Source organism: Spea bombifrons, chromosome 3, assembly GCF_027358695.1.
Source record: "Spea bombifrons isolate aSpeBom1 chromosome 3, aSpeBom1.2.pri, whole genome shotgun sequence".
Lineage (NCBI taxonomy): Eukaryota > Metazoa > Chordata > Amphibia > Anura > Pelobatidae > Spea > Spea bombifrons.
The window spans coordinates 40258628-40284634 of NC_071089.1; the positions used below are offsets into that span (position 1 = coordinate 40258628).

General features: G+C 41.8%; 1 protein-coding gene across 2 annotated transcripts in view; it reads left to right on the plus strand.

Moving 5' to 3' along the window:
• AHI1 (Abelson helper integration site 1) overlaps positions 1–26007 on the plus strand; it is a 263073-nt gene that overhangs the window by 108537 nt on the left and 128529 nt on the right. For both annotated transcript variants that reach the window (XM_053460103.1, XM_053460102.1), the window contains one exon: positions 21500–21618. In XM_053460103.1, the coding sequence (XP_053316078.1) occupies positions 21500–21618 (119 nt within the window). The remainder of the gene's footprint in view (positions 1–21499; positions 21619–26007) is intronic.

Genomic DNA, 26007 nt, shown 5'->3' on the forward strand with positions numbered 1-26007 from the left:
GCTCTACACTGTGGCCCATGATATGCCTTTTAACCCTCTATATGCCACTGTGCCCCATGGAATGCCTTTTGACCCCCTATGTGCCACTCTGCCTCCAGAACTGCCTTATACCCCTATATCCCATTCTGGCATTTAGGGGGTTAAAATGCATATTATGGGGCAGAGTGACATATAGGGGTATAAGGTATTCCAGAAATGCCCTATGCCCGCATTTAACACACACACACTTACCGGTGCTTCCAATTTCCTGCTGTATTGCCGGGGCAGCGGGTTGACCTCTCCTTCCGCTGCAGCCGGAAGGAGGTGGAGTTGGCAGTGGGGGTTTGTCTGCGTCCGTCGCGCATACCTTCCCCGGCTTTCAGAGATCAGAGTTCCCCGCACCGGTGCGGGGAACTCTGATCTCTGACAGTCGGGGAAGGTCTGCGCGACGGACGCAGACAACCCCCGCTGCTAGCCACACCTCTTTCCGGCTGCAGCGGACGTTGTCTACGCGGATTGTGTAGACGTCAACCCGCTGCCCCGGCAATACAGCAGGAAGCACCGGTAAGTGTGCGTGTGGGGGGGTGTTAAATGGGGGGGGGGACAGGAGGATCCAGGTCCCCTGCAGCAGTGCGGGGGATCTGGATCTTAGTCTCATAATCAGACCTCTATTTGAGGTCTGATTAGAAGACGACCCCGATTAGAAGACGAGGGGTATTTTTCAGAGCATTTGCTCTGAAACAAACCTTGTCTTATAATCGAGCAAATACGGTATATATATATATATATATATATATATATATATATATATCAGCAGCAGGATCTAATATTAGGCCCTGAAATCATTTAGTGCAAAAGCTAAGGTATTGTGATGTTTAAAGGATTTCAAGGATTAGTCTTACTAAATTGTGGCTTCAGGCTTCCCATGTTGAATGATCAAGTATTGTATTGTCCAATAACAAAAGTATCATTCCATAGCACATTACTTTTGGCAATATATATATATATATATATATATATATATATATATATATATATATATATTGTAGTGGACAGCTCACGCATGGGGCGGCAATGACAGTATTCACACAGGTTTCAAAAGTCAAGCTTGTTTATTTAGATGCTGTAGGCACAGAGCACCTTGAAAATAAAACAAACTCTAAGCCTGTCCGGCTCTAACTAAACATACGGATACCTCTCTACAAGCCTACGGTCTGGCACAAAGCAAAGTAACAGGTTTTGCATGGGTAAAGCTTCATACCTGGTGGGCTGCAGCGCTGGCCGTAGCTGCTCCCTGCTTCAGTCTCTCCTCCACCCTGCAAACCCAACAGCCCTCTCTTAAAGGCTTCCTCCCCAGTAATGATCATAGGAAGCCTCACCTGAGGGCTCCTGGGTTTGCTACCGTGCCTGGCTGAGGAAACCAGGTGAGATATATATCCCATCCACCACTTTCCCATACACTTTACCACAATATATACCGTATTGGCTCGAATATAGGCCTATATTCGGGGTCTAGCGCCCGACGCCCAGGACATGCACTGCTGCGGGGATCTGTATCCTACGCTCGGATGTGCTTTAACAATCTCCCTTGCCGGGAATCCCCACGGGGGGAGTCCCGGCAAGGGAGATTGTTAAAGCACATCGTTCAGACGTGCCGGCAGCGGAGGTTGTTAACGCTTGCATCGCCGGCAAAAGTCCCACGGCGGAAGTGCCAGCACTGGAAATTGAGTACGCGTACTGCGTAGCTGTCCCCCGCCGGCCCTGCAAGACCCCTGGGAGTCTGCACCGGTAAGTCTAGGGGGGGACCTCTTGGGGGCAAAGTGGCAGCATATCTCAGGGGGGTAGAGTGGCAGCATATCTCGGGGGGGCACATCTCGGGGGCAGAGTGCATATCTCAGGGGGGGATAGAGTGGCAACATATCTCGGGGGGGCAGAGTAGCAGCATATCTGGGGAGGGCAGTGTGGCAGCATGTCTGGGAAGGGCATGCTTACTTACCTGCCCCAACCCTCTAGCCTTTTGGAGGTCTATGGGCCGTATCATAAGCACCATACTGGGTGGCGAACCCATTACTATATCTTTTGATATTCTGCTGGGCATCTATGATTCATTAGAGATCAGGGGGAGGTACAGGATAGCCTTGCTAGACTACCTACTACTGATAGCAGTTAAAACTGTTTTGGATCACTGGCTAGAGCCACTAGCTCCTTCTTTGTCTTATTGGAAGAATAAGGTCACTAAGGCCATGTTTTTGGAATGGACTATGGTCCTACGGGATAAGGAGAGACGTGGTGAGAAATTTTATGAGATGTGGGAACCGTATATACTCACCCTGCCATCAAAACTACAACGTCAAGTTACTCTGGTCTTTCAACACACTGTATGGTTTTGTTCGCGGGTATTAACCTCTACCTAACTAATGGCGTACATATCTTGTCTTCCATCGTTATGTTTCTCCAGATAGGCGGGTAATGTTGTGAAATATATTCTACATGTGATACGATGGCTTTTGTTGCTTGACCCCATGGTCGGACGAAGCGAGGTACTTGATTTTACCTCTCCTGGACTCGGTCTCGTTCGTTTACTATTATTTTTCATTTCCTTTCTTGTCTCTTTGTTAATTTTTGTTATTCTCTCGAAAAACAAAAAACAAAAACAAAGCACAAGTGTATAGTCTTATCTCTACAATGAGTTACAATGCAATTTGAATTCAATGCACATTCTTTGTATACATGATGTGATTCCTTGGCCTGGTTACCCAGCATACTCTGTAATTGCAATGCGACACCACCCAGCTGTAACTTTACTGCTATCCGATATAATTTCTTTATCTTCATTCTGGAAGTGTGTGTTTTTTCAGTGGTATGATTTAATGGTGGAAATTATTAATGCCTCCCCAGTTTGACTGTGGTATCTTGTGTGCCCCCCTATATATTGTTTCTAGAGTCGCCACTGTGTGCCAGTAATGGCAAATGTGCAAAATATGCAAACTGCAGTATTTATTTTAAACACAAAATAATAAAAACACAATCCAAATGCAAAATAGTCCCCCCTGTGATCCTCCAATAACGTGTTTCGCTTTGGGGCTTTCTCAAATTAGTCCTGCTGTCTTGCTGCTCCAGTCTTTTAAACTGTGCAAACAATTTCATTCCACTTCTTGGTTCAGCAAGTTTTGGTCCACCTGAGTGGACCAAAACTTGCTCATTTGCAGTGTGACGAGCTTGCGGGGAACATGTGTAGGTAGGGGGAGGGGACAACATGTTACATACCTAGGAAATTAAAATGGTACAAAATGGGTGGTAAAACTTCCTAGTATAAATGCAGTACTTGGGTTAATACAATGATACTATAAATAATATAAAAATACACATTAAAAATCATAATAACACGTTTAATTTACATAAACCAATGATAATAAGACATAAAGTGCAATAAATAGGCTCTATATAAAACAGTTAAATAGTCGAATACAGCCTAGAGTTAGGTCATAAAAAGTGGCACAACTCAAAATCAGCATTATGTCCTAGAGGTGTTAAAGTGCGTAGTTTATAAATCCACCTCATTTCTGTAGCTCCTAGTTTCTTAATCAAATCCTCTCCCCTCCAATCTCTAATAACAGATTCTATATCCCAAAATCGTAAGCCCTGTGGTTTACTGGAGTGTATCTTTTTGAAGTGAAGGGAGAGACTGTGCTTGTCATCCCCATTTCTGATGTTCCTAACGTGTTCCTCTATACAGGTATGCAATGGACCAGTGGTTCTACCTATATAACAGTTATTACATTGACATTTTATAAAGGTATATGACATTCCTTGAATAACATGTAATTAAGTTGTGTATTTTAAAGGTGGTATTAGTGTTTTCCGTCTTATACGTTGAAATGTGACGTTTCCCACTTCCCGTGGATCTGCAAACCAGACAGATACCGCAGCCAAATAAGCCTACTGAGTCATTAAGAAAGTGCTTCTTGGGATCCTTTATAATGTAACTTCTAGTAAGGTGCTTCTTTAACCCCTTCGTGACAAAGGCTGATTTTACTTTTTGTACCCTTCGTGACAATGGCCGTTTTAACATTTCTGCGCTGCTCATGTTTAGCTGTAATTTTCTTCTTTCCCGTTTACTGAACCCACACACATTATATATTGTTTTTTTCAGGACAAGAAGGGCTTTCTTTAGATGACATTGTTTTGATTGTATCATATTATTTACTATTAAAAAAAAGTATAAAATATGGTGAAAAATTTAGAAAAAAAAGACTGTTTCTAACTTTTAGTTGAAAAATCTTTTACTCATCTATAAAAGGTAATGAAAAAACCTGCTAAATAGATTCTACTATTTGTCCTGAGTTTAGAAATACCCAATGTTTTTTTGCTTTTTTCTACACATTATGGGGCAATAAGTACAGGTAGCGTTTTGCTATTTCAAAGCCATTTTTTCCAAATCTGGTAATTCTTCCCCCCATGTGCCATTTCGGGTATCTTTTAAGCCGGCCAATGCAATTTACTCCATCAAGTCATATATTTTTGAAAACTAGACAGCCCAGGGTATTCCAAATGCTAGTATTTTAACTCTTTCCAAGCACTAATTCTACCATCAGCCTTTGTCAAACTTTATGGTAGTAATGAGTTATGAGATACAGGGATCTAAGCAGCATGCCCCCATACCTCTTTAACTGACAATTGTCAGTTTTAATAAAGTTGCGCAGTGACGTCATCTCGTCATTGCGCGAGACGTCACCGGGCGAATCGGGTTGCCCCGGTCATGCCCTTCAGTTTGAGGGGCAGATCGCCGGGGTAGGTGGTGATGGAAGTCCACAGACCTCCATCAAGGTAGGGTAGTGCTAGTGACGGCATGGTGCCGTCGTTAGCACCTGACTGGGACTGCTAGCGACAGCACCATGCCGTCGTTAGCAGTCAAGGGGTTAAAGTCCCATTGCGGGACTGTCCTGGGTGGTTCCAAATAAGGCGGGGGGCAACAGGGAGGGCAATGAATAACCTAGGGGGGGCAATTGCCCCCCCCCTTGCCCCCCTTTAGCGACACCACTGCTGGCACATACTGCATTCTTTGCGCATATTGCTCAGTTTTGCACAGTACCATTTAAAGACTCATCCCCTACTGGATCCATAATTTTTTCCTGCTGCTATCCATATTTACACTGGTGTTAAAGGGGAAGTGCTGCCCTCAGTCAGCACAGCGTAATCCACACCAGAGCCCGGGTGGGGGCTCTGGATTAGATCTTCACCAACAGATGGGTGTGTGATCCCAAATCACACATAGCGATTTCGATTGGAGCCAGTCATATTGGCTCCACTCATGTGAGTGTTCTAGCCCATTACTTTTATTGCATTTATTTGTGTTGCACACAAATTGCACTATTATTTGTTTCTTTTATCCTTTATGTACATCCCGGATTCTGATCGATTTTAACCCCAAAGGGGTAAGCTATATCTCTTTATTTGCTTATTTGCTCCACTCACTATGGTGGGTTAAACCACCACTATTCTCTTTTGCATTGTTTTTGTGTGGGACAGCGGGATTCCCACAGTGTTGTAGCAATTTGTACACATCTTAGGCCCTGCCTTTTTACTCCATACACAATATAATACACAGTATTACTCCCATACTATATAACACACAATGTGATATCTGACGCCAGTGAATATAAAAGCTATGTACTCAAATATATCAGATAGATGTTGGAGGTGTATTGTGGAAAGGGGAGATTTCAAACACATTTGGTGGTTCTGTAAAGAAATAAGACCCCTCAGGGAAGATGCATATGAACTATTGGAAGAAATTGATAATATTAAAATTAAAAAAATATGAAGATAGCCCTTTTGCACATTTTCCCCCAAAACAATAATAGTACATTTACTGGTTGCAACTAAGCTTCTAATTTCTAGATCTTGGAAGTAAACTAAACCTATTCCTAGAACACAGTTGGTAAACCAAGTATCGTTTCAGATGCAATATGGATCAGCTCATCATATGAAAGGAAGTCAGATATTTGTGAGGACTGGATCAAAAATATTAAGGAACTTATGAATTAATGTAATTGGTAGCTAGGTATTTTTTATTTATTTATTTAGAAGTACGACAATAACTAAGTACTGCCTTTAGATGATCTCCGTTCACTATTGATATTATAGGTATTATTGATAATACTATGATATGTTTAATCTGTACGTTTTCTCTTTTCTCTGCTTTTTCTTTCTGTGTCTGGATTGTGATGTTTATTTGTATAATTTATGTGGAAAAAGAATAAATATTAAAAGAAAAAATAAAATAACATGAAACAGAGAAAAAAAGGAGGAGAGTCGTGCAAGGAAGATAAGTCTAGCAGCAGCATTTAGAATAGGCTGTAGAGGAGATAGTCGAGACAGTGGAATGCCAACCAGAAGACTGTTGCAGTAGTCAAATCGGGAAATAAGTGAATGAACCAGAGTTTTTGTGGATTCTTGGGTGAGGAATGCGCAGATGAGAGAGATGTTTTTTAGGTGCAAGCGACAGGATCTGGCGAGGGACTGAATGTGAGGGATGAAGAAGAGGTTAGAGTCAAGGATGACCCCAAGGCATCAGGCCTGGTTAGTAGGAGAGATAGTTGTGTTGTTAATGGTGATAGAGAATTCAGGTAGTGGAGTGGAGGAATGGAAGGAGGGAAGATAATGAGTTCAGTTTTAGAAAGATTGAGTTTCAGGAAGCGTTGTGACATCCATGAAGAAATAGCAGACAAGCAATTGGTAATATGGGACATGAGATGGAGAGAGATCAGGAGAAGACAGGTAGATTTGGGTATCATCTGCATATGATACTGGAGCAGGGGCATATTTAGAAGCGTCAGGGCCCCGGTGCGAGAATCTGTTATAAAAAAAACCATGATTTTTACACAACAGTTTCTTTTCAACAAATTACATGTTGAATCATGTGTGTCAACCCACTCTGGCATATAGGAGGTTAAAAGGCACATCATGGGGCTTATAGGGGGCCACTCTGCCTCCAGAAATGCCTTATACCCCCTATACGCCACTCTGGCATATTGGGGATTAAAATGCATATCATGGGACAGAGTGGCATATAGGAGGTATAAGGCTTTTCTGGGGGCAAAGTGGCATATAGGGGGGTAAAAAGGCATTTCTGGAGGCAGAGTGACATAAAAGGGGTTAAAAAGAATTTCATGGGGCACTCTGCCTCCAGAAAAGCCTTATGCCCCCCATTTAACACTCCACCCGACTTACCACTGCTTGTAAGAGCTGTCCCCCTTTTAAGACGTGGGACGAAGTGCTGAGACAAGTCCGTTGGGTGGGGCGGTGCATGCACGCCAGTCCCCTTTCATTTCATTAGGCGCCGGAGGCGGCTTTTAATTAGATTAGGTATCCCGGTGGGCCAGTCCGGCCCTGACAGTCGGCAGCCCTGACTGCAACCCCTGCGACCCTGGATGTTCCGCCACTTTACTGGAGGCCAAATCAGTTGATTAGTTTGCCAAGAGATGAAGTATAAAGAGAGAACATCAGAGGGGCAAGAACTGAACCTTGGGGGATGCCAACCGAAAGTGGAAGGGGCGAAGGAGGCTGACAAAGAAGGAACGGTTAGACAGATTTGAGGAGATCCAGGAGAGAGCTGTATCTCGAATGCCTGTTAGAAGCAAGTGAGTCAAGAAGAAGGAGGTGATCAACAGTATCAAAAGCAGCAGAGAGATCCAATAGATGGAGGAGTGTAGTGCAGGCTTTGAGGATTTGAAGCTGATGAAAAACATGCTAAATAGATTCTATTTGTCCTGAGTTTAGAAATACCCAATGTTTTTATGCTTTCTTTTCTTTCTTTTTTTTAGGGCAAGTTATAGGGCAATAATTACAAATAGCGTTTTTTTCCAAATCTGCTAATTCTGCCCCAAATTTGGGACCATATATTTTTGAAAACTAGACACCACAGGGTTTTTTAAAAGCTAGTATATTAACTCTTTCCATGGACTAATTCTACCACCAGCCTTTGTCAAAAAGTAATTTTTTGCGTCTCCCCTCACACACACATTTTAGTTTAGGTCTGAATTTACAGCTCCTGATTTGTGTCACTGTCAAACACCCCAATATGTGTTCAGCAGCATATCTTGAGTAAGGTGATACCCCCCATGCATGGGTTTGTTGTGTTTGGGGGCTAAAAGGCCACATTTGGGAAGTGCTTATTTTTTTACATTGGAATTTTGACATGTGTTCATCCTGCCCCCATGTGTTATTTGGGACATGGTTGAAGCTGGCCAATTCACTTTACCCCATCAAACCATATATGTTTAAAAACTAGACACCCCAAGGTATTTCATATGCTAGTATTTTTAAATGTTTCCATGCGCTAATTTTATCACGAGCCTTTGTGAAATTTTGCGGTGGTATTTTTTTTGTGTATTTTTCACACGCATTGTACTTAAGGTATGGATTTACTGCTCCAGGTATACGTCACTGTCAAACACCCCAATATGTGATCAGCAACCTCTCGAGTACAGTGCTGCATAGGTTTGTCGGGTTATTTGGGAGGTAAAAAGAGATGTTAGCGTGCGTCGCCATACAATATATGGCGAACATTAACGTCTGAGGAAGCCCCTGCTGCTGATTTTGGTGGTGTTGAATGCCTTAACATTGAGTCTTTACAGCAACATCATTTGGGTGAAGAAAGTGATCCAGGCATGCCAATTGTTTTGTTTATAACATTATAAATGAAATTGTGAGTACACTAAATCTTAATAGATAAATATTGTATCAATCATAATCTATATATTAACATAAACCTATAACAAGGGGAGTAGTTAAGGCTATGGGAAGTCAGAGAGTTAGGGGATCAGCAGTGAAGGAATGAACATTTGAAAAAGCAAACAGCATTTGGCAAACAAGATACAATGTCCACAAAATATACTCTACTTTGCCATCCGTAGAGGATCCTTTGAGATGTAATAGGGGAACCGCTTCTTTGGTATCAGTATATGTGGAAATCCATGGATCCCAGATTTAAACTTGTGCATGTCATCTTGGATTTTAGCTGTAATCTTTTCCATGGTGATGAGGTTCCAAATATTAGTTTGTATCTCTCTAAGTGTGGGCGGGACTCATTTCCATCTCCTCGCTATGGCTTGTTTAACGGCAGCGCAAATTCGGTGAATGAGCTGTTGGTTGTGCAGTGATAGATCCGGCGTATGTACATCCATGAGCAGTAAAGCAACTTCAGGTGTGTCTCTAATTGGCGTCCCCAGAGCTCTTGAAAGTTTTTAAAAGTAATCTGACCAGATCGGAAGTATAAACCTACACCCCCACCAGGCGTGAAGATACGTGCCAATTTCTCCACACCCCCGAAACAACATGCGATAATCTCACAGGGGAGAGGTACCAGTGGGCGGAATGTTTCTGTACTAGGAATGTGCTTGGATTCCTTGAGTTCCGAAAAGGATATACTACTAATACTTCTACTTACCAGCACTCCACAATCCACCATCGAAATTTGGAGGCATCTTCCCCCTCCAGAAAAGCAGGATTATAGATCAGGGGTGTTAACTGAGACACTCGTCCCATGAGAAGAAATTTACGTCTCCATGTTCTCCAGGTTGAGTAGGAAGTCCTCATAGATGTCAAAATGTTACAGCCGGGTAAGGTCGTTAGGTCAGTCCAGAGTACCAATTGCAGCTGATTATGTGGGATACAACTCCGCTCAATGTCGACCCAAGGTAGGGTGTCTGCCGGAAAACACCATGCTTCCAGTTGTGATATTCTGGCCGCCAGGTAGTACAGATAAAGGTTTGGAACAGCTAAGCCCCCTTTGTCTTTAGGCATATACATCGTCTTCCTGTTAATTCTCGCTTTCTTAGAGCCCCAAATAAATTGAAATATAAAAGACTGAAAGGCTTCAACGTCTTCTTTTCGGATAGAGGCTGGTATTGCTCGGAATAAATAGAGTATTTGGGCAGTGTGTTCATTTTTAATGCATAGATGCGACCCAACCAGAAGATCGAATAGCGGGACCACTGCCTCAATTCTCTGCAAAGAACGGTCAAAAGTGGTAAGTAATTGATATGGTACAGTGAGCCAAGATCTCTGGGGATTTGTATACCCAGGTATTTAATAGACGTCTGCCAGATAAACTTGTAGTTAGCTGCGATGGTTTCCCTCGCCAAGTCACCCAACTTGACATCTAGGGCTTCACATTTGGAATTGTTGATTTTATATCCTGAGATAGAGTGCGATATGTGCGTAGAGTGCGATATAGATTCGGGAGGGATATCAATGGATTAGTCATAGTGAGTAATATATCGTCAGTGAATAGACTCAGTTTATATTGTCTGTGTTTCACCGTTATTCCCGTTATATCTGGGTGAGTTCTGATGGCTGCAGCCAGTGGTTCGAGACAAAGGCTGGTGACTCACATCCCATTAAGGCGATAGTTGCCGTCGGATTCCCCTCAAAAAACGACCAGTAAAGCCCATTTTTTCCACATGTATGTCCAGTCTATTCTGTGGAACGCTTTTTCAGCGTCTAACGCCAGAAGCGTGGCAGGTTGGTTCGTCGTTCCGGCTATCTCAATCAAGTTAATCGTCCGACTTTGTCTGGGGGTATCAGCAAAGGGATAACCGCTCCTAATCGCGTGGCTAACAGTTTGGCGTGTAGTTTGATGTCAGCATTAATGAGTGAAATGGGGCGGTAGCTGCCACAGTTAGATGGGTCTTTACCATCTTTATGTATGACTATAATCTTGGCCTTCAGCATTTCATGCGCAGGTGGTTCACCATTCAGGAAACGATTGAAACTTGTGAACAGTCATGGACTCAGGGATTGTTTACATTTCTTGTAGTAAGATCCAGGTAAGCTATCTGGTCCTGTTGCTTTGGAAGTTTTAAGTGTGCTAATTGCTTTGTACAGTTCTTCCTCGGTGAAGGGGCTATTTAAGGAGTCTAGGTGTGTGTCCGACAGTGTCGGCAAAATTTTGTAAATGCTCCTGTCTGAATCTGTTTGAGGGTGTTTTATTACCATCATAGAGGTTTTGGTAATATTTCACGAATTGTTCCGCTATGTCCCCAGGGTGTACCCAGCTAGTTTTGGTGGCGTCTATAATCTTAGCTATATTTTGTGATTTCCGTTGAGTTCTTAGACGTCTTAGCCAGCATTGTGTCTGGTTTGTTTGCCTTTTCGAAAAACTTCTGTTTAGTGAGATTCAGGGAGTGCAGTACCCCTTGCCCCCCTGTAGCGACGCCACTGAGGTTGAAGAATATGTGTTGTGTAGTGACCCACTCTGGACGCAAGGGGTCGTTAGCCTTCAGAACTACCAATATGGACTCCTCAGCTTGGTTAACAAAACGTAAAAGATTAAGATTAAGTAAAAGATTACGTTTGCCCCGTGTCTGAATGATGTTGTGTAGAGTCGTTCCATCCAGGTTCTGTTTATGTCAAGCCTCTGGTTTGGTAAATGGGTCGTAAGACTCTAGAAACAATATATAGGGGGGCACACAAGATACCACAGTCAAACTGGGGGGGCATTAATAATTTCCACCATTAAATCATACCACTGAAAAAACACACACACACACATATATATATTGCCAAAAGTAATGTGCTATGGAATGATACTTTTGTTATTGGACAATACAATACTTGATCATTCAACATGGGAAGCCTGAAGCCACAATTTAGTAAGACTAATCCTTGAAATCCTTTAAACACCACAATACCTTAACTTTTGCACTAAATGATTTCAGGGCCTAATATTAGATCCTATATATAAGATATTAGCCCCTGCTGCCCATATATAGTAATATTAGCCCCAGTTGCCGATACATGTTAATATATGTCCCTGCTGCCGATATATATATAAATATATATATATATAAATATTAGACCTTGCTGCCGATAGCAGGTATAGATCAACACATTAACACACAAATTGAAATTCACTTGTGATCTCAGCACTTAAGGTATATATCAAATAAACAGAATCAGACACACAAATCCTGTATTTGCAGGTATACAATAATAATATATGAAACATAGCATTGCAGGTATAGATCAAATAAATACATGGAAACAGCATTGCAGGTATTAATCAACTGAACAAGACATACAAACCCTTGTATTTGCAGGTATGCATAAATAATGTATGGAAACATAGCATAGCAGATATGGATCTACAGAAGAACACACAAACCTAGCTTTGCAGGTATAGATCAATTGGAATTCACATAAAAACACAACATTAAAGGTATATTTAAAACCCCCTAATTACAGGCATAGATCACAGGTTGCACACCCCAAAGCCAACCCTGGCGTCCACACTGACCACATAGAACCTGACCAGCACCCAGATAACACACATAAGATTTGCCATCTTTGTCCCCAAATAGCCCAGCACAAGTCAACTTTGTCCCCAAACAGTCCGGCCTGTGCCATCTTTGTTCCATATACACTCTGCCCATGCCATCTTGGTCCCCAAGGCTCAAACATCCTGCTAGTGCCATCTTTGCCCTTCCACAATTATACATCTATGATACACACAAACACATTAACTCATGCTCTCCCCCATTCAGACAATTCATCCACATTATGACTAATGCTCTCCCTCGTTCAGACAATTCATCCACATATTAACTCATGCTCTCCCCCATTCAGACAATGCATCCATTTTAAGAAACTACACCCCTTGGAGCTTCAAATGAGGGGCTACATGTATTTCTAGGACAAAAGTTGAGTGCACAAATAATGATGGAATATGTTGCTTTGGCTAGAAAATATGTTTTCTCTAACCATAGCGACATGTTCATTTGTGTCTTGCGCACTCCAGGTTTGTACTAGAAACACATGCAGCCCCCATTTGATGCGCCAATGGGGTGTAGTTTTTGCAAATGTGTACTTTTTGTGCCAAAATTTAACTTCCTACGTGAGCAGTAATGCCACGTCAAGGCTTCAACCCTAATTACTGATCATTCACACGCCTTTCATATCTCCATTCACTCGCAAAATTACACACCATACTTTCCATACATTCACTCACAGAAGCACACACCATTCTTTCCCCTTACAATCCCAAAGAAATGATGTTAAAGGGAGAGAAAAAAAAATCACTTTTACAGCAAAAATAAGTTTTGCAGTAAAAATGCAAGGCACTCCAGGGATGAGATGGTTACTCACGTACCACACAGGCTAAATGGCTGATTTTAATAATATTTGTAGTTCATCAGGATTTAAAAAATTGCCTCCCTCTACCGTTGGCTAAATGTAACCCCATGATCAAAGGGATCATAGGATTAAAAATTAGTATCGGCCATTTTTAAAAAGGGAATGTGACTTTTTATAGCTGTATGATCACTGTGGTAACATTGGCTACCACAGTGATCATTTAGCTAGAATACTTACTTTTTTTTTTTTTTTTTAAAGTTAAACTACTTTATGTTTAAATAATTTAATTTGGGGTTCTCTAGGCAATTTTGATCTTTTTTATCTGCCTTTAGAGACCCCCAAATCATTTCTTTTACATTTTTTTTTTAACTTAATATTTTTTATTATTTATTTTTTTTACAATCTATATACCATTGGAAAGGTGAGGCAATTACCTTTCCAATAGTATATGTTGGGGGTCTGTAGCTGCTTAGATGCCTGACAATTGTCAGTTTTAATAAAGTTGCGCAGTGACGTTACGCGGGCGGATTGGGTGGCCCCGTTCATGCCCTTCAGTTTGAGAGGCAGATCGCCGGGGTAGGTGGTGATGGAGGTCCACAGACATGGTGCCGTCGTTAGCACCTGACTGGGATTGCTAGTGACGGCACTGTGCCGTCGTTAGAACTCAAGGGGTTAAAGTCCCATTGCGGGACTGTCCTGGGTGGTTCCAAATTCGGCGGGGGGGGCAACAGGGGGGGCAAGGAATAACCTAGGGGGTGCAATTGCCCCCCCCTGTTGCGACACCACTGAGGTTGAAGAATATGTATTGTGTAGTGACCCACTCTGGACGCAAGGGGTCGTTAGCCTTCAGAACTACCAATATGGACTCCTCAGCCTGGTTAACAAAACAGCAGTGCATGGGAACAGAGAAAGCATGCGTACCAGTAAACAGCATTAACAGTAACTTTTTTTTGGTGTGATGTAGGGCTGCAACAACTAATCGATAATAATCGATAACAACGATTTTCATTATCGATTAGTCAAATCGATTTTTAGCGATTATAAAAAGGGTTTTTTCAGAGCAAATGCTCTGAAAAACTCCTCTCCTTATATAATCCGACCTCAAACAGAGATCGGATTATAACACTAGAATCCAGATCCTCGGCAACGCTGCAGGGGACCTGGATTCCCCTCACCGTCAGCCAGTAAGTGTCTGTGCGTTGCTCACAGACAGCTTCCGCCTCTCCCCTCCACTTCCGCTGGGACTTCTACGATGTAGTGGCAGCATCACATGATGTAGAAGCCCCAGCGGAAGTAAAGGGGAGTAACGGAGGCAGTCTGTGCACATTGTGCAGACCCCCACCGGGTGACAGAGAATCAAGGTCTCCTGCAGAGGATCATCCTCTCTGTCAGCTGGTGGGTGCCTGCGCGATGTGCACAGACAGCCTCTGTTACTCCCCTTCACTTACGCTGAGGCTTCTATGAAGCTCCAGTGAAAGTGCCTGTCTGCAACGGAGGTTCACAAAACACCAGGGAGTCGGGAGAGAGGCAGAGTGGTGTATTGGTTGGGGAGGAGGCAGAGGGGTGTATGGGAGGGTGGCTCCCATACACCCCTCTGCCTCCTCCCCCTCCCATACACCACTCTGCCTCTCTACCCGACTCCCTGGTGTCTTGTGAACCTCTGTTGCTGACAGGAGGCAAAGTGATGTATGGGAGGGGGGGCAGAGTGGTGTATGGGAGGGGGGAGGAGGCAGAGTGGTGTATGGGAGGGGGGAGGAGGCAGAGTGGTGTATGGGGGGGAGGCAGAGTGGTGTTTGGGAGGGGGGAGGAGGCAGAGTGGTGAATGGGAGGGGGGGGAGAGGCAGAGTGATGTATGGGAGGGGGGAGGAGGCAGAGTGGTGTATGGGAGGGGGGAGGAGGCAGAGTGGTATATGGGAGAGTTATAGTGGTATAATGAATTTCAGGGTAGCAGAGTGGTGTATGGGGGGTATAATGAATTTCAGAGTAGCATATCTGGGGGAAGCAGAATGGTGAATCAGGGAGTATAATGAATTTCAGGGTGGTGCAGGGCATTTATGGGGCGGAGTGTTATATCAGGGTGCACAGTGGCATATAGGGAGGTATAAGGCATAAATGGGGGTGAGTGGCATATTGGAAGTTATAAGGCATATCAGGGGGCACAGTGGCATATAGGGGATATTAGGCATATCAGGGGGGCTTAAGACATGTCTGGGGGTAAAAGGTATATCAGGGGGCTCAGTTGCATATCACTGGCATATATGGAGTATAAGACATATCGGGGCACAGTGGCATATCAGGGGGCACAGTGGAATCTCTGGCATATAGGAGGTATAAGGTATAGCTGGGGGTCAGATGTGCATAACTGGGGCCAGTTTGGTAAATAAAAGAAAATATAAACAAGGCTTTTTTCTCATAGTTTTTATTAAATATGAAAAATAGTTAACATATGAATTAATATTTACTAATAAATAAGTATTAAAACCTAGTTTGAGAAACACTGTGTTTGGGTTCTTGTAGCTTTTATTATTATGTCAGTAAAATAAGAAGGTGAATAAAGAAATACCATTGCGATAAAGAGATGAAAGTGAAAATTAAAAAATTAGCATTTTTTTTATCCGATTAATCGAAAAAATAATCGGCCAACTAATCGATTATTAAAATAATCGTTAGTTGCAGCCCTAGTGTGATGCAATCTGAAGGAACAGATTTGTATAGTAATATCATACTGTTATGTTGTTATCATTTTGCATCCAGTATACACACAATTATAACTTTGGGAATTCTTGTGGCTATTATATCTAGTTATCTATAGAACAGAAACATATTGACTTGGACATAGACAGGCAACTACAGCAGTTTGAGGGGGTGCAGGGAAGGAATTATGAATTAAGTTTAGAGGACCGATGTTATGTGTTATTATTAGATCTCATTATAACAAAGTTAATAATTTTTTGTAGAGATCAAATTACGTATTTGATGTGCATATTCCTTTTTCCATTTCTAGCTGATGTTTAAGTTGATTTTTAACTACGGGCCATGTAGGATGAATATGTGATTTCCAATTCCTTGCAGTTGTAATCTTGGTTGCTAAGAAGGTATGAACAATTAGGGAATATTCTTCCTTTCTGTATTTAGACCAATCAAGTAGGGTAAGAAGCGTGGCCTCGCATTTTGTTCAGTCTTGTAGGAACCAAATTCCATTTATTCATCACTTTAAAGTGCATTTCATTTAGATTGAGGCAATGGTTTATCTGTTTAGTTTTTTGTAGTGATCTGCACCATTCCTCAAGAGTTATTGTTAGTCCCAGATCTTTTTCCCATGAGATTTTTGCAGGGAAGTCTTTTAGTTGTTTTGACATCCTAATAAGCTCAGTGGTTTTGGTTATTAAAGATTTCTTAGGTGTACTACCGTATTTGCTCGATAATAAGACGACCCTGATTATAAGACGACCCCCCAAAATCTGAATATTAATTTATGAAAAAAAGAAAAAGCCTGAATATAAGACGACCCTATAGGAAAAAAGTTTTACCAGTAAATGTTAATTCATGTAAACTATGTGAACAATTGTTTGTTAATAAAAGCTAAGATTGAGAAAAATATTTTGTTTTTATTTCCTTTTTTTTTTGTTCAACCTGCCCCCCTCCCAGTTATGCACATCTGCCCCCAGGCTTGCCACTCTGCCCCAGAAATGCCTTATACCCCATATATGCCACTGTGCCCCATGATATGCCTTTTAACCCTCTAAATGCCACTGTGCCCCATGATACACCTTTTAACCCTCTATATGCCACTGTGCCCCATGATATGCCTTTTGACCTCCTATGTGCCACTCTGCCTCCAGAAATGCCTTATACCCCTATATGCCACTCTGGCATTTAGGGGTTAAAAGGCATATTATGGGGCAGAGTGGCATATAGGGAGGTATAGGGCATTTCAGGAGGCAGAGTGGCGTATAGAGGGTTAAAAGGCATTTCTGGAGGCAGAGTGGCATTAAGGGGGTTAAAAGGCATTTCACAGAGCACTCTGCCTCCAGAAATGCCTTATGCCCCCCATTTAACACTCCCTCCCTCCTCCAAACTTACCGGTGCTTCTGAGTCCCCCGGTGCTTAGTCCAGGCAGTGTGTAGAGCTCTACACGATTCGCGTAGACAACTTCCGCTCTACACGCTGCCCGGTCTAAGCACCGGGGACTCAGAAGCAGCTGTAGGTTGTGGGGGGGGGCATACACAGGAGGATCCAGGTCCCTTGCATCGCTGCAGGGGATCTGGATCTTAGTCTCATAGTCAGACCTATTTGAGGTCTGATTATAAGACGACCCCGATTATAAGACGAGGGGTATTTTTCAGAGCACTTGCTCTGGAAAAAACCGCGTCTTATAATCGAGCAAATACGGTATTAAAGATTTTAGTTAATCGTTCCTTTTTGGGTTAGCTTTTATTAACGATTTGTCAAGATAGGATTTAACTCTAAGGTATGTTTAACTCTAAGGTATATTTTTATATGTGTATGTCTCATTAGGTTTGCAAAATAAAACCAAAAATGGGAAAAAGGTGTATTTTTTCACTTCCGACTCAATAAAAACTAGTTTGTAATTTTATTTTTCTAAACTCTAATATCAAAACCTGTGTTGCTAAATATTTGTAGTAGGTAACAGGTCTAAAATAAACAGACATTGAGAACAGTAGACTGTCTTTTTCTAATATTTTATTGCTAAAAGTTCAATTTACTAGACTATCACAAAAGACGTCTTTAAATTTAATGCATGGCTGCCGTCAATTAAACAGCTCTAGCTGCCCGGGATGTTAAAATATGCCAACAAAAATATATATTTTTAGAAACTACACCCCCAGCCGCAGCAAATGAGGTCTTATTTGTATTTATATCACAAATCTGACGTGCACAACAAATAAGTGAATATCACACTTATAAAAATTAAAAAAATTTAAAAATTAAAAGTGACAAGTTCATTTATATCTTGCGCACTCCAGTCTTGTGCTACTAATACATGCAGCCCCTCATTTGATGCACCAAGGGGTATGGTTTCTGCAAATGTATACTTTTTGTCCCATAATTTAACTTCCCAGCTGTCTAGAGCTGTCTAATTGCAGGCATCACCCCTACATGTTTTAAGACAATTTTTTAAACAAGATTCTCCAATCTGCCATATCTGAAGTTAAAGTGGTCTAGACATCTGGGAAGTTAAATTAGAGTACATAAAGTACACATTTCAAGAAACTGCACCCCTTGGAACTTCAAATGAGGGGTTACATGTATTTCTAGGACAAAAGTTGAGTGCACAAATAATGACGGAATATGTCGCTTTGGCTAGAAAATATGTTTTTTCGAACCATAGCGACATGTTCTTTTGTGTCTTGCGTACTCCAGGTTTGTACTAGAAACACATACAGCCCCTCATTTGATGCGCCAAGGGGTGTAGTTTTTGCAAATGTGTACTTTTTGTGCCAAAATTTAATTCTTACGTGAGCAGTAATGCCACATCAAGGCTTCAACCCTAATTACTGACCATTCACACGCCTTTCATATCGCCATTCACTCGCAGAAGCACACACCATACTTTCCATACATTCACTCACAGAAGCACACACCATTCTTTCCCCTTACAATCCCAAAGAAATGATGGTAAAGGGATAAAAAAAACCACTTTTACAGCAAAAATAAGTTTTGCAGTAAAAATGCAAGGCGCTCCAGGGATGAGATGGTTACTCACATACCGCACAGGCTAAGTGGCTGATTTTACTAATATTTACAGTTCATCAGGATTTCACAAATTGCTTTCCTCTGCCATTGGCTAAATTTAACCCCATGATCAAAGGGATCATGAGGTTAAATTTTAGTATCGGCCATTTTTAAAAAGGGAATGTGACTTTTCATAGCTATATGATCACTGTGGTAACATTGGCTACCACAGTGATCATTTAGCTAGAATACTTTTTTTTTTTTTTAAAGTTAAACTAGTTTATGTTTAGATAATTTAATTTGGGAGTCTCTAGGCAATTTTGATCTTTATTTATCCGCCTTTAGAGACCCCCAAATCATTTTTTTTAACTTTTTTTTAACATTTTTTTTTTTTAACTTAATATTTTTTATATTTTTTCCACAAGCATTATACCGTTGGAAAGATGAGGCAATTACCTTTCCAATGGCATATGTTGGGGGTCTGTAGATACAGGCATCTAAGCAGCATGCCCCCATACCGCCTTAACTGATATTAACCCCTTCAATCCCAGGGGTTTTTGGTACCTCAAAACCCAGAGCAATTTTGCCATTTTTGTGCTATGTCGGTTCAGAGATTATTCTCTTTTCCTGTGAGTAGTGTACCCATGTAAACTATATATTGTTTTTTTTCAAGGAGAGATAGAGCTTTCTTTTGATACTATAGTTGGATGATTAGCTGAAAATTTAGAATGAGAAATTTAGTAAAAACTAGAGAAAATTAGAAAAAAAACCAGATTTTTTTTTACATTTTCCCTCTGAATCCTCACAAAATTAGGTAAAGTGATGGAAAATACCCTTTATCAATTCAGGTGTCCTGATTTCAGGAATACCTAATTTATATAGATTTTCCATACTTTCCCAGCACCAGGGAACATACTATAAGGTGTACATTTTTTGTATAATTTTTATGCCTATGGCTTAACGGGTTTGGGGGTTGTGAACGGGGGCAGGAGGGTTATACTGGCTAGATGTTATGCTAGGGCAATGGGATGTAAGGTTTTATAATTATTATTTTTTTATTATATATATATATATAGATATATATATATATATATATATATATATATATATATTTATATATATATTTATATTTTATTTATTTTTTTTTGTATTTTTTATATATTTTTTTTTACACAATAATGGTTAGAGGTCCTCTTAGGGACCTCCTGAACATGCCAGTGATGTCACAATGACATCACAGCTCACATTATTATTTTTATTATTATTATTTATATTATTATTTTAATGATTTTTTATTATTATTTTTTAAATGAATTAACAGCTTTTTTTCCCTTCACTGTTTCAGGACAGGAGGGGGGGTGAGAGACATGGTAAGAGAGACATGGTAAGATAGTGCTAGCGACGGCAAAATTATATATATTGTGACAGTGTAAACCCCAGGGAGATGCTTAGTGTGGCATTTGGGTACAGGTGCTATCCAGATCGTAAATATGGGTCCCTGGGGTGGAGCAATTGGAGAGCAGGGTGGGCCAATGCTCCATTTCCCCATTTTGTGGAAATTCCATGCCGGGTTTTCCAGGAGGCAAGAAGTCCACAGGATCCGGTCCGGGATTCCTATGGGGCCGGCATCAGGCACAGGTGCTGGACATTAAAAACCCCTGGAGCCTGATACTCAAAAAGACTGTTGGGGGAAGAGGAGGTTCCCTGTGCTCCCAGGGCCCTGAAGAAGACAATCCCTGAGCCAAGTGAGGCAATACCTGCCTGGACATTTTGTGTGTTGTCTGGGGGAGGTTTTCCAGAGCCTGGCGTAGCTGAGTCTGGCTGGGAGGTTGAGGTAGTGGGTGATTAGGCTGTTCAGTCTGGACCAGCATAGTTAAGTTAGAGAGGGCTCCAATTGGGAGCTAGGTTTTATTTTTATGATTTGGTTTTTGGGGTTTAAGCGGTTAAAATAAAGTGCTGTTTTGTTCAAAGCTGCTGTTCCTGACTCTGATTGCCCTAGAGGACTGTGCTTAGGACCCCTAAAAGTGACTTGTATGGCCCTCATGCTATAGGGTTTGTCACAATATATATATATATATATATATATATATATATATATATATATATATATAAAAATACAAAGAATAACATTTTATATAAAAAAGATAATAAAAAAATAAAAGAAAACCCTTACATCCCATTGCCCTAACACAACATCTAAACAGCATAACCCTCCTGCCCCCATTCACAACCCCCGAAACCTGTTAAGCCATAAGCATAAAAATTCTATGAATAATGTACGCCTTATAGTATGTTCCTTACCTTTACCTAATTTTGTGAGGATTCAGAGGGAAAATTAATAAAAAAATTAGGAGTTTTTTTCTAATTTTCACTAGCTTTTACAAAATTTCTCATCCTAAATTTTCAGCTAATCTAACTATGGTATCAAAAGAAAGCTCTATATCTCCTTGCAAAAAACAATATATAGTTTACATGGGTACACTGTGCACAGGAAAGGAGAATAATCGCTGAACCGACATACCGCAAAAATGGCAAAATTACTCTGGGACTTGAGGTACCAAAAACCCCTGGGACTGAAGGGGTTTTAATGCCTTTTGTGACCTTGTAATATTTATCATGTGCCTGTAAATGTCCATTTGTTTAAACTCTGATGCTCAGTGGTAATTACTTTCACTTGGCTTAATAGGAAATACAAGAAAACGATATGAAAGGTATCCCGGTGAATCATCTTGAAGTTCATCCAAATGGAAGGTGTTTACTAATTCATACAAAAGACAGCACACTCAGAGTAATGGATCTCAGAATGTAAGTTGATTAGATGACTACAATTTAGTTACCTTTGCTTTATGAACAGTAAATTAAATCTGTTGCTGGATATTATATTTATTTTAATTATAAATTGTAGGTGCTAGTTTCATCCTGTTGATGATAATATTAAGCTTTGTTTGGTTTCAGAATGTGAACTGTAAAGCAGGAAGGAATCATAGTTGTTTGGTTATAATATATAATGATTAAGGCAAATATATATAGCCAATAATCATTTCTGGGAACTTCTGTGGTCCGGCTGCCCGGAGCTTACCCTTGCGGGACGCAGCTAGGACTGCCTACGTCGGTGGGTGGTCCCACTGACCTCGAATGTCAGTGGGCGTTTCTGCTGACATCTCATTAAACACCCTCATTTAAAGGGAAAATGGTAAGGGGGTGGGGCGTGTCAAGGAACCAGAGGATTCGGGTGTTGACCCGTTCTCTGGGTTAAACCAGGAGAGATTCCAGGTGTGCTCATAATGGCTGAAATGACTGCATGCATATCCGAATCATTTGAAACAATATTAAAGGACTAGGTTATACATTAAAACATACGTTTTACTGATGTGCACTAAGAGTACTAAGATTATTTATCGAAACAATCATAATATTTGAATGGTGACTTAGCAAAAGAAAGGTTAAGATGTATAGTCCTGGTTATAGGGTGGCCATACTGCTACAGTAAGTTAACACATAAATCATATTATGAGAAAACAAGAGGAGAAAGTGACCATGTAAAAATATCAAAGCAATAGTGGCTTGGAGAATTATAAATAAATAAATAAAAAGTAAATTATGCTCCCATTTTTTGTGTGTGATACACCCCCTTTCATTAGCTGTCAGGGGAACCGAATCAGAAAACACAGCCAGTTTTTAAAGGGAATTGAAGTACCGTATTTGCTCGATTATAAGACGAGGTTTTTTCCAGAGCAGATGCTCTGAAAAATACCCCTCGTCTTATAATCGGGGTCGTCTTCTAATCAGACCCCAAAAAAATGGCTGGGGCCATGCTGCTTACCGGTCGCGAGCAGCGTCTCTTCCGTTAGAAGCAGGAGGACAGGAAGCTTGTAGCTTCCTCACAGAACTCTATCTCCCCCTCCCTCCTCTGGGGGCGGGGCCAGAGAAGTTGCTGGTACAGCCGGTCCCCTGCAGAAGTCTTCGAGTGAGAGATCTGCAGTTCAGGTAAGGGGGTGGGGGAGGGTTTTTGGGTAAGTATGTGTGATTAATGTGTGAAGTATGGGTGATTAATGGAATGAATGAGTATTTAAATGTTTGTGAATGTGTGTTTGTGTGTGATAGCATGGATGTGTAAGGGGGGTGGGGGTTGTAGCATGGCATAGGGAGGCTGTAATCCCACTACTATCATCCCCAGGTTCCAGCATGTACTGGCTGCCTTGGCTTGATAGGAGTGTGATTGCTGTTAGCAGCAATCACACTCCTATCAAGCCAAGGCAGCCAGTACATGCTGGGTTAAAAGGCATATCATGGGGCTGAGTGGCATATAGGGGGTTAAAATGCATTTCTGGACCTCCAGAAATGCATTTTAACCCCCTATATGCCACTCAGCCCCATGATATGCATATATACCTCCAGAAATGCATTTTAACCCCCTATATGCCACTCAGCCCCATGATATGCCTTTTAACCCCCTATATGCCAGAGTGGCATATAGGGGTATAAGGCATATCATGGGGCAGAGTGGCAAATAGGGGGGGTATAAAGCATTTCTGGGGGCAGAGTGGCATAACTGGGGGGGGGCAGGTTGGCAAATAAAAGGAAATTTAAAAAATATATTTACATGAATTAATACTTACTGGTAAAACTTTTTTTCCTATAGGGTCGTCTTATATTCAGGCTTTTTGTTTTTTTCCTAAATTAATATTTTGATTTTGGGGGGTCGTCTTATAATCGGGGTCGTCTTATAATCGAGCAAATACGGTAACTTCAATTTAAGGGTATATTGTTCAGCGTATCTGTACATCACTGACACACCCCCAGGGGGAATGTTTGTGATTTGTTTTGATACTATTTCATTAATGGTCTGTTAAATATACCCAATATCCTTTAACTCCTTCACAGTGGAAGATGTAATGGTGCGTCTTTGTTAAAAAAGCTCCCACATTGACACCATCAACAAGAGTTGATATCTTCAATCCCCACAAGCACCAGAATTGAAATGTAAAACAAAAAAGAGAGTCAATCATGACTTGGTTAATGATAATCAGATCACTACTTTTCACACACTTATCAGCATGAATATTGGCATTTCTTTATTTTTTCTTGCACACATGGCAAGGTTTATTGCTGAAGTTCCTTCCATGTGTGTTTTGCGGCAAATTTTTTAAATTGTTTTTGGGGTCTTTTCTTTCCCTGGTTTTGGAGGCATGCAAATAACAGATTAGTGAAAATACCAAGGGGTTAGGTTAGGGGTTAGGTTAGGGGTTAGAGCCAGGCCCGGACTGGCCATCGGGCACACCGGGCATTTGCCCGGTGGGCAGGGCCGCATTGACTTAGGGGCTGATGGAGCTGCAGCTCCAGGCTCCCACCCTACCTACGGCCGCATTAACACAGGGCATAAGGGGCACCTGCGACCAGGTCCGCCGCTCTAAGGGGCCGGGAAGTCCCCACCAAGGCCGGCCTTACGGGTCTGCGGCTGCACAGGGTTTAAATTAAAACATCGGGGGTTTCTTTAACTTTATTTAACATCCTCCATGTTAAATAAAGTTTTTTTTAACTTTATTTAACATGGAGGATGTTAAATAAAGTTGAAAAAAAACCCCCCGATGTTTTAATTTAAACCCTGTGCGGCCGCAGACCCCTAAGGCCGGCCCTGGTGGGGGCTTCCCGGCCCCTTAGAGCAGGGCCGGCCTTTGGGGTGTGCGACCGCACAGGGCGCCACACTCCAGGGGGCGGTCCGCACCGGGTGCCGCTCATCAGGGGGTTCCAACTTGCGGCACTCGGCACCCCTCCAGAGACGGACAGTAATGTCCGCCGCTGGAGGAGCAGGCTCGCAAGGGAGCGGTATCGGAGGTCTTTAACAGACCTCCGGCTCCCTTGAGTGATTTTAAGCCGGGTTGAACCCGGCTTAAAATCACTCAAGGGAGCCGGAGGTCTGTTAAAGACCTCCGATACCGCTCCCTTGTGATCCGCACGGCAACAACTGCTGTGCGCCGGGGTTTGTTGTCAGATCCCGGTGCACAACACTGAAGCCGCGCCCACCGCTATCCGTGCCCTCTCAACCGGAAGAAGACAGAAGAACTGAAGAAGAGGAGCGAAGAGGAGAAAAAGGAGCTGTAAGGAGAAAAAAGAAAGGTAGGAAAACATTCAGTGAGAGTGGATTAGTATATATGTGTGGATTGGTATATATGTGTGGATTGGTATATATGTGTGGATTGCTGTATATGTGTGGATTGGTGTATATGTGTGGATTGGTGTATATGTGTGGATTGGTATATATGTGTGGATTGGTGTATGTGTGGATTGGTATATATGTGTGGATTGGTATATATGTGTGGATTAGTGCATGTGTGGATTGGTATATATGTGTGGATTGGTATACGTGTGGATTGGTGTATGTGTGGATCGGTATATGTGTGGATCGGTATATGTGTGGATTAGTGCATGTGTGGATTAGTGCATGTGTGGATTAGTGCATGTGTGGATTGGTATATATGTGTGGATTGGTATAAATGTGTGGATTGGTATATATGTGTGGATTGGTATATATGTGTGGATTGGTATACGTGTGGATTGGTATATATGTGTGGATTGTTCCATACAGTGGCAGAGCTGGGAGGCAGAGGCCTTGAACCCCCACCGCAGGACTCCTGAAAGGTAAGTGAACTTCAAAGAGGGAGAGGGTAGATAGTTAGGAGGTGTGATGTAATGTTATATTGATTTGTGACACTGTTAATGTTGTTAATTTCCAAACTCTAAAGTTCTACCTTAAATGCTAATATATGGTCTACCTTAAGTCCTGTTATGTAACCAGTTGAGGGGCAGAGAGAGAGGAAGAGAGAGCATGGAATAAAGAAGCTTCTGCCTGATCTGTCTGTCTTTATTGTACATACAACACATGGTACCAGAAGTGTATCTAAAGAATAATGGCAAACAGCACAAGAAACATTCCTCCCCTGGATTTAGAATCTGGAAATATATCAGAAAACTGGGCAAAGTGGAAGGAGCTGATAGAGCTGGTTTATGCAGGCCCTGATGCAGCACAATGGACTGATCAACAAAAGGCTGCATACTTTCTCATCAGTGTGGGCCAAACAGGCCGGGATGTATGCAGAGCATGGTGTGCAAGTGGAAACATAGCTCCAGAGGACAAGAAAAAGACAGAGGTACTATTTGCAAAGTTTGATGAATATTGTAATCCACGAAAAAACA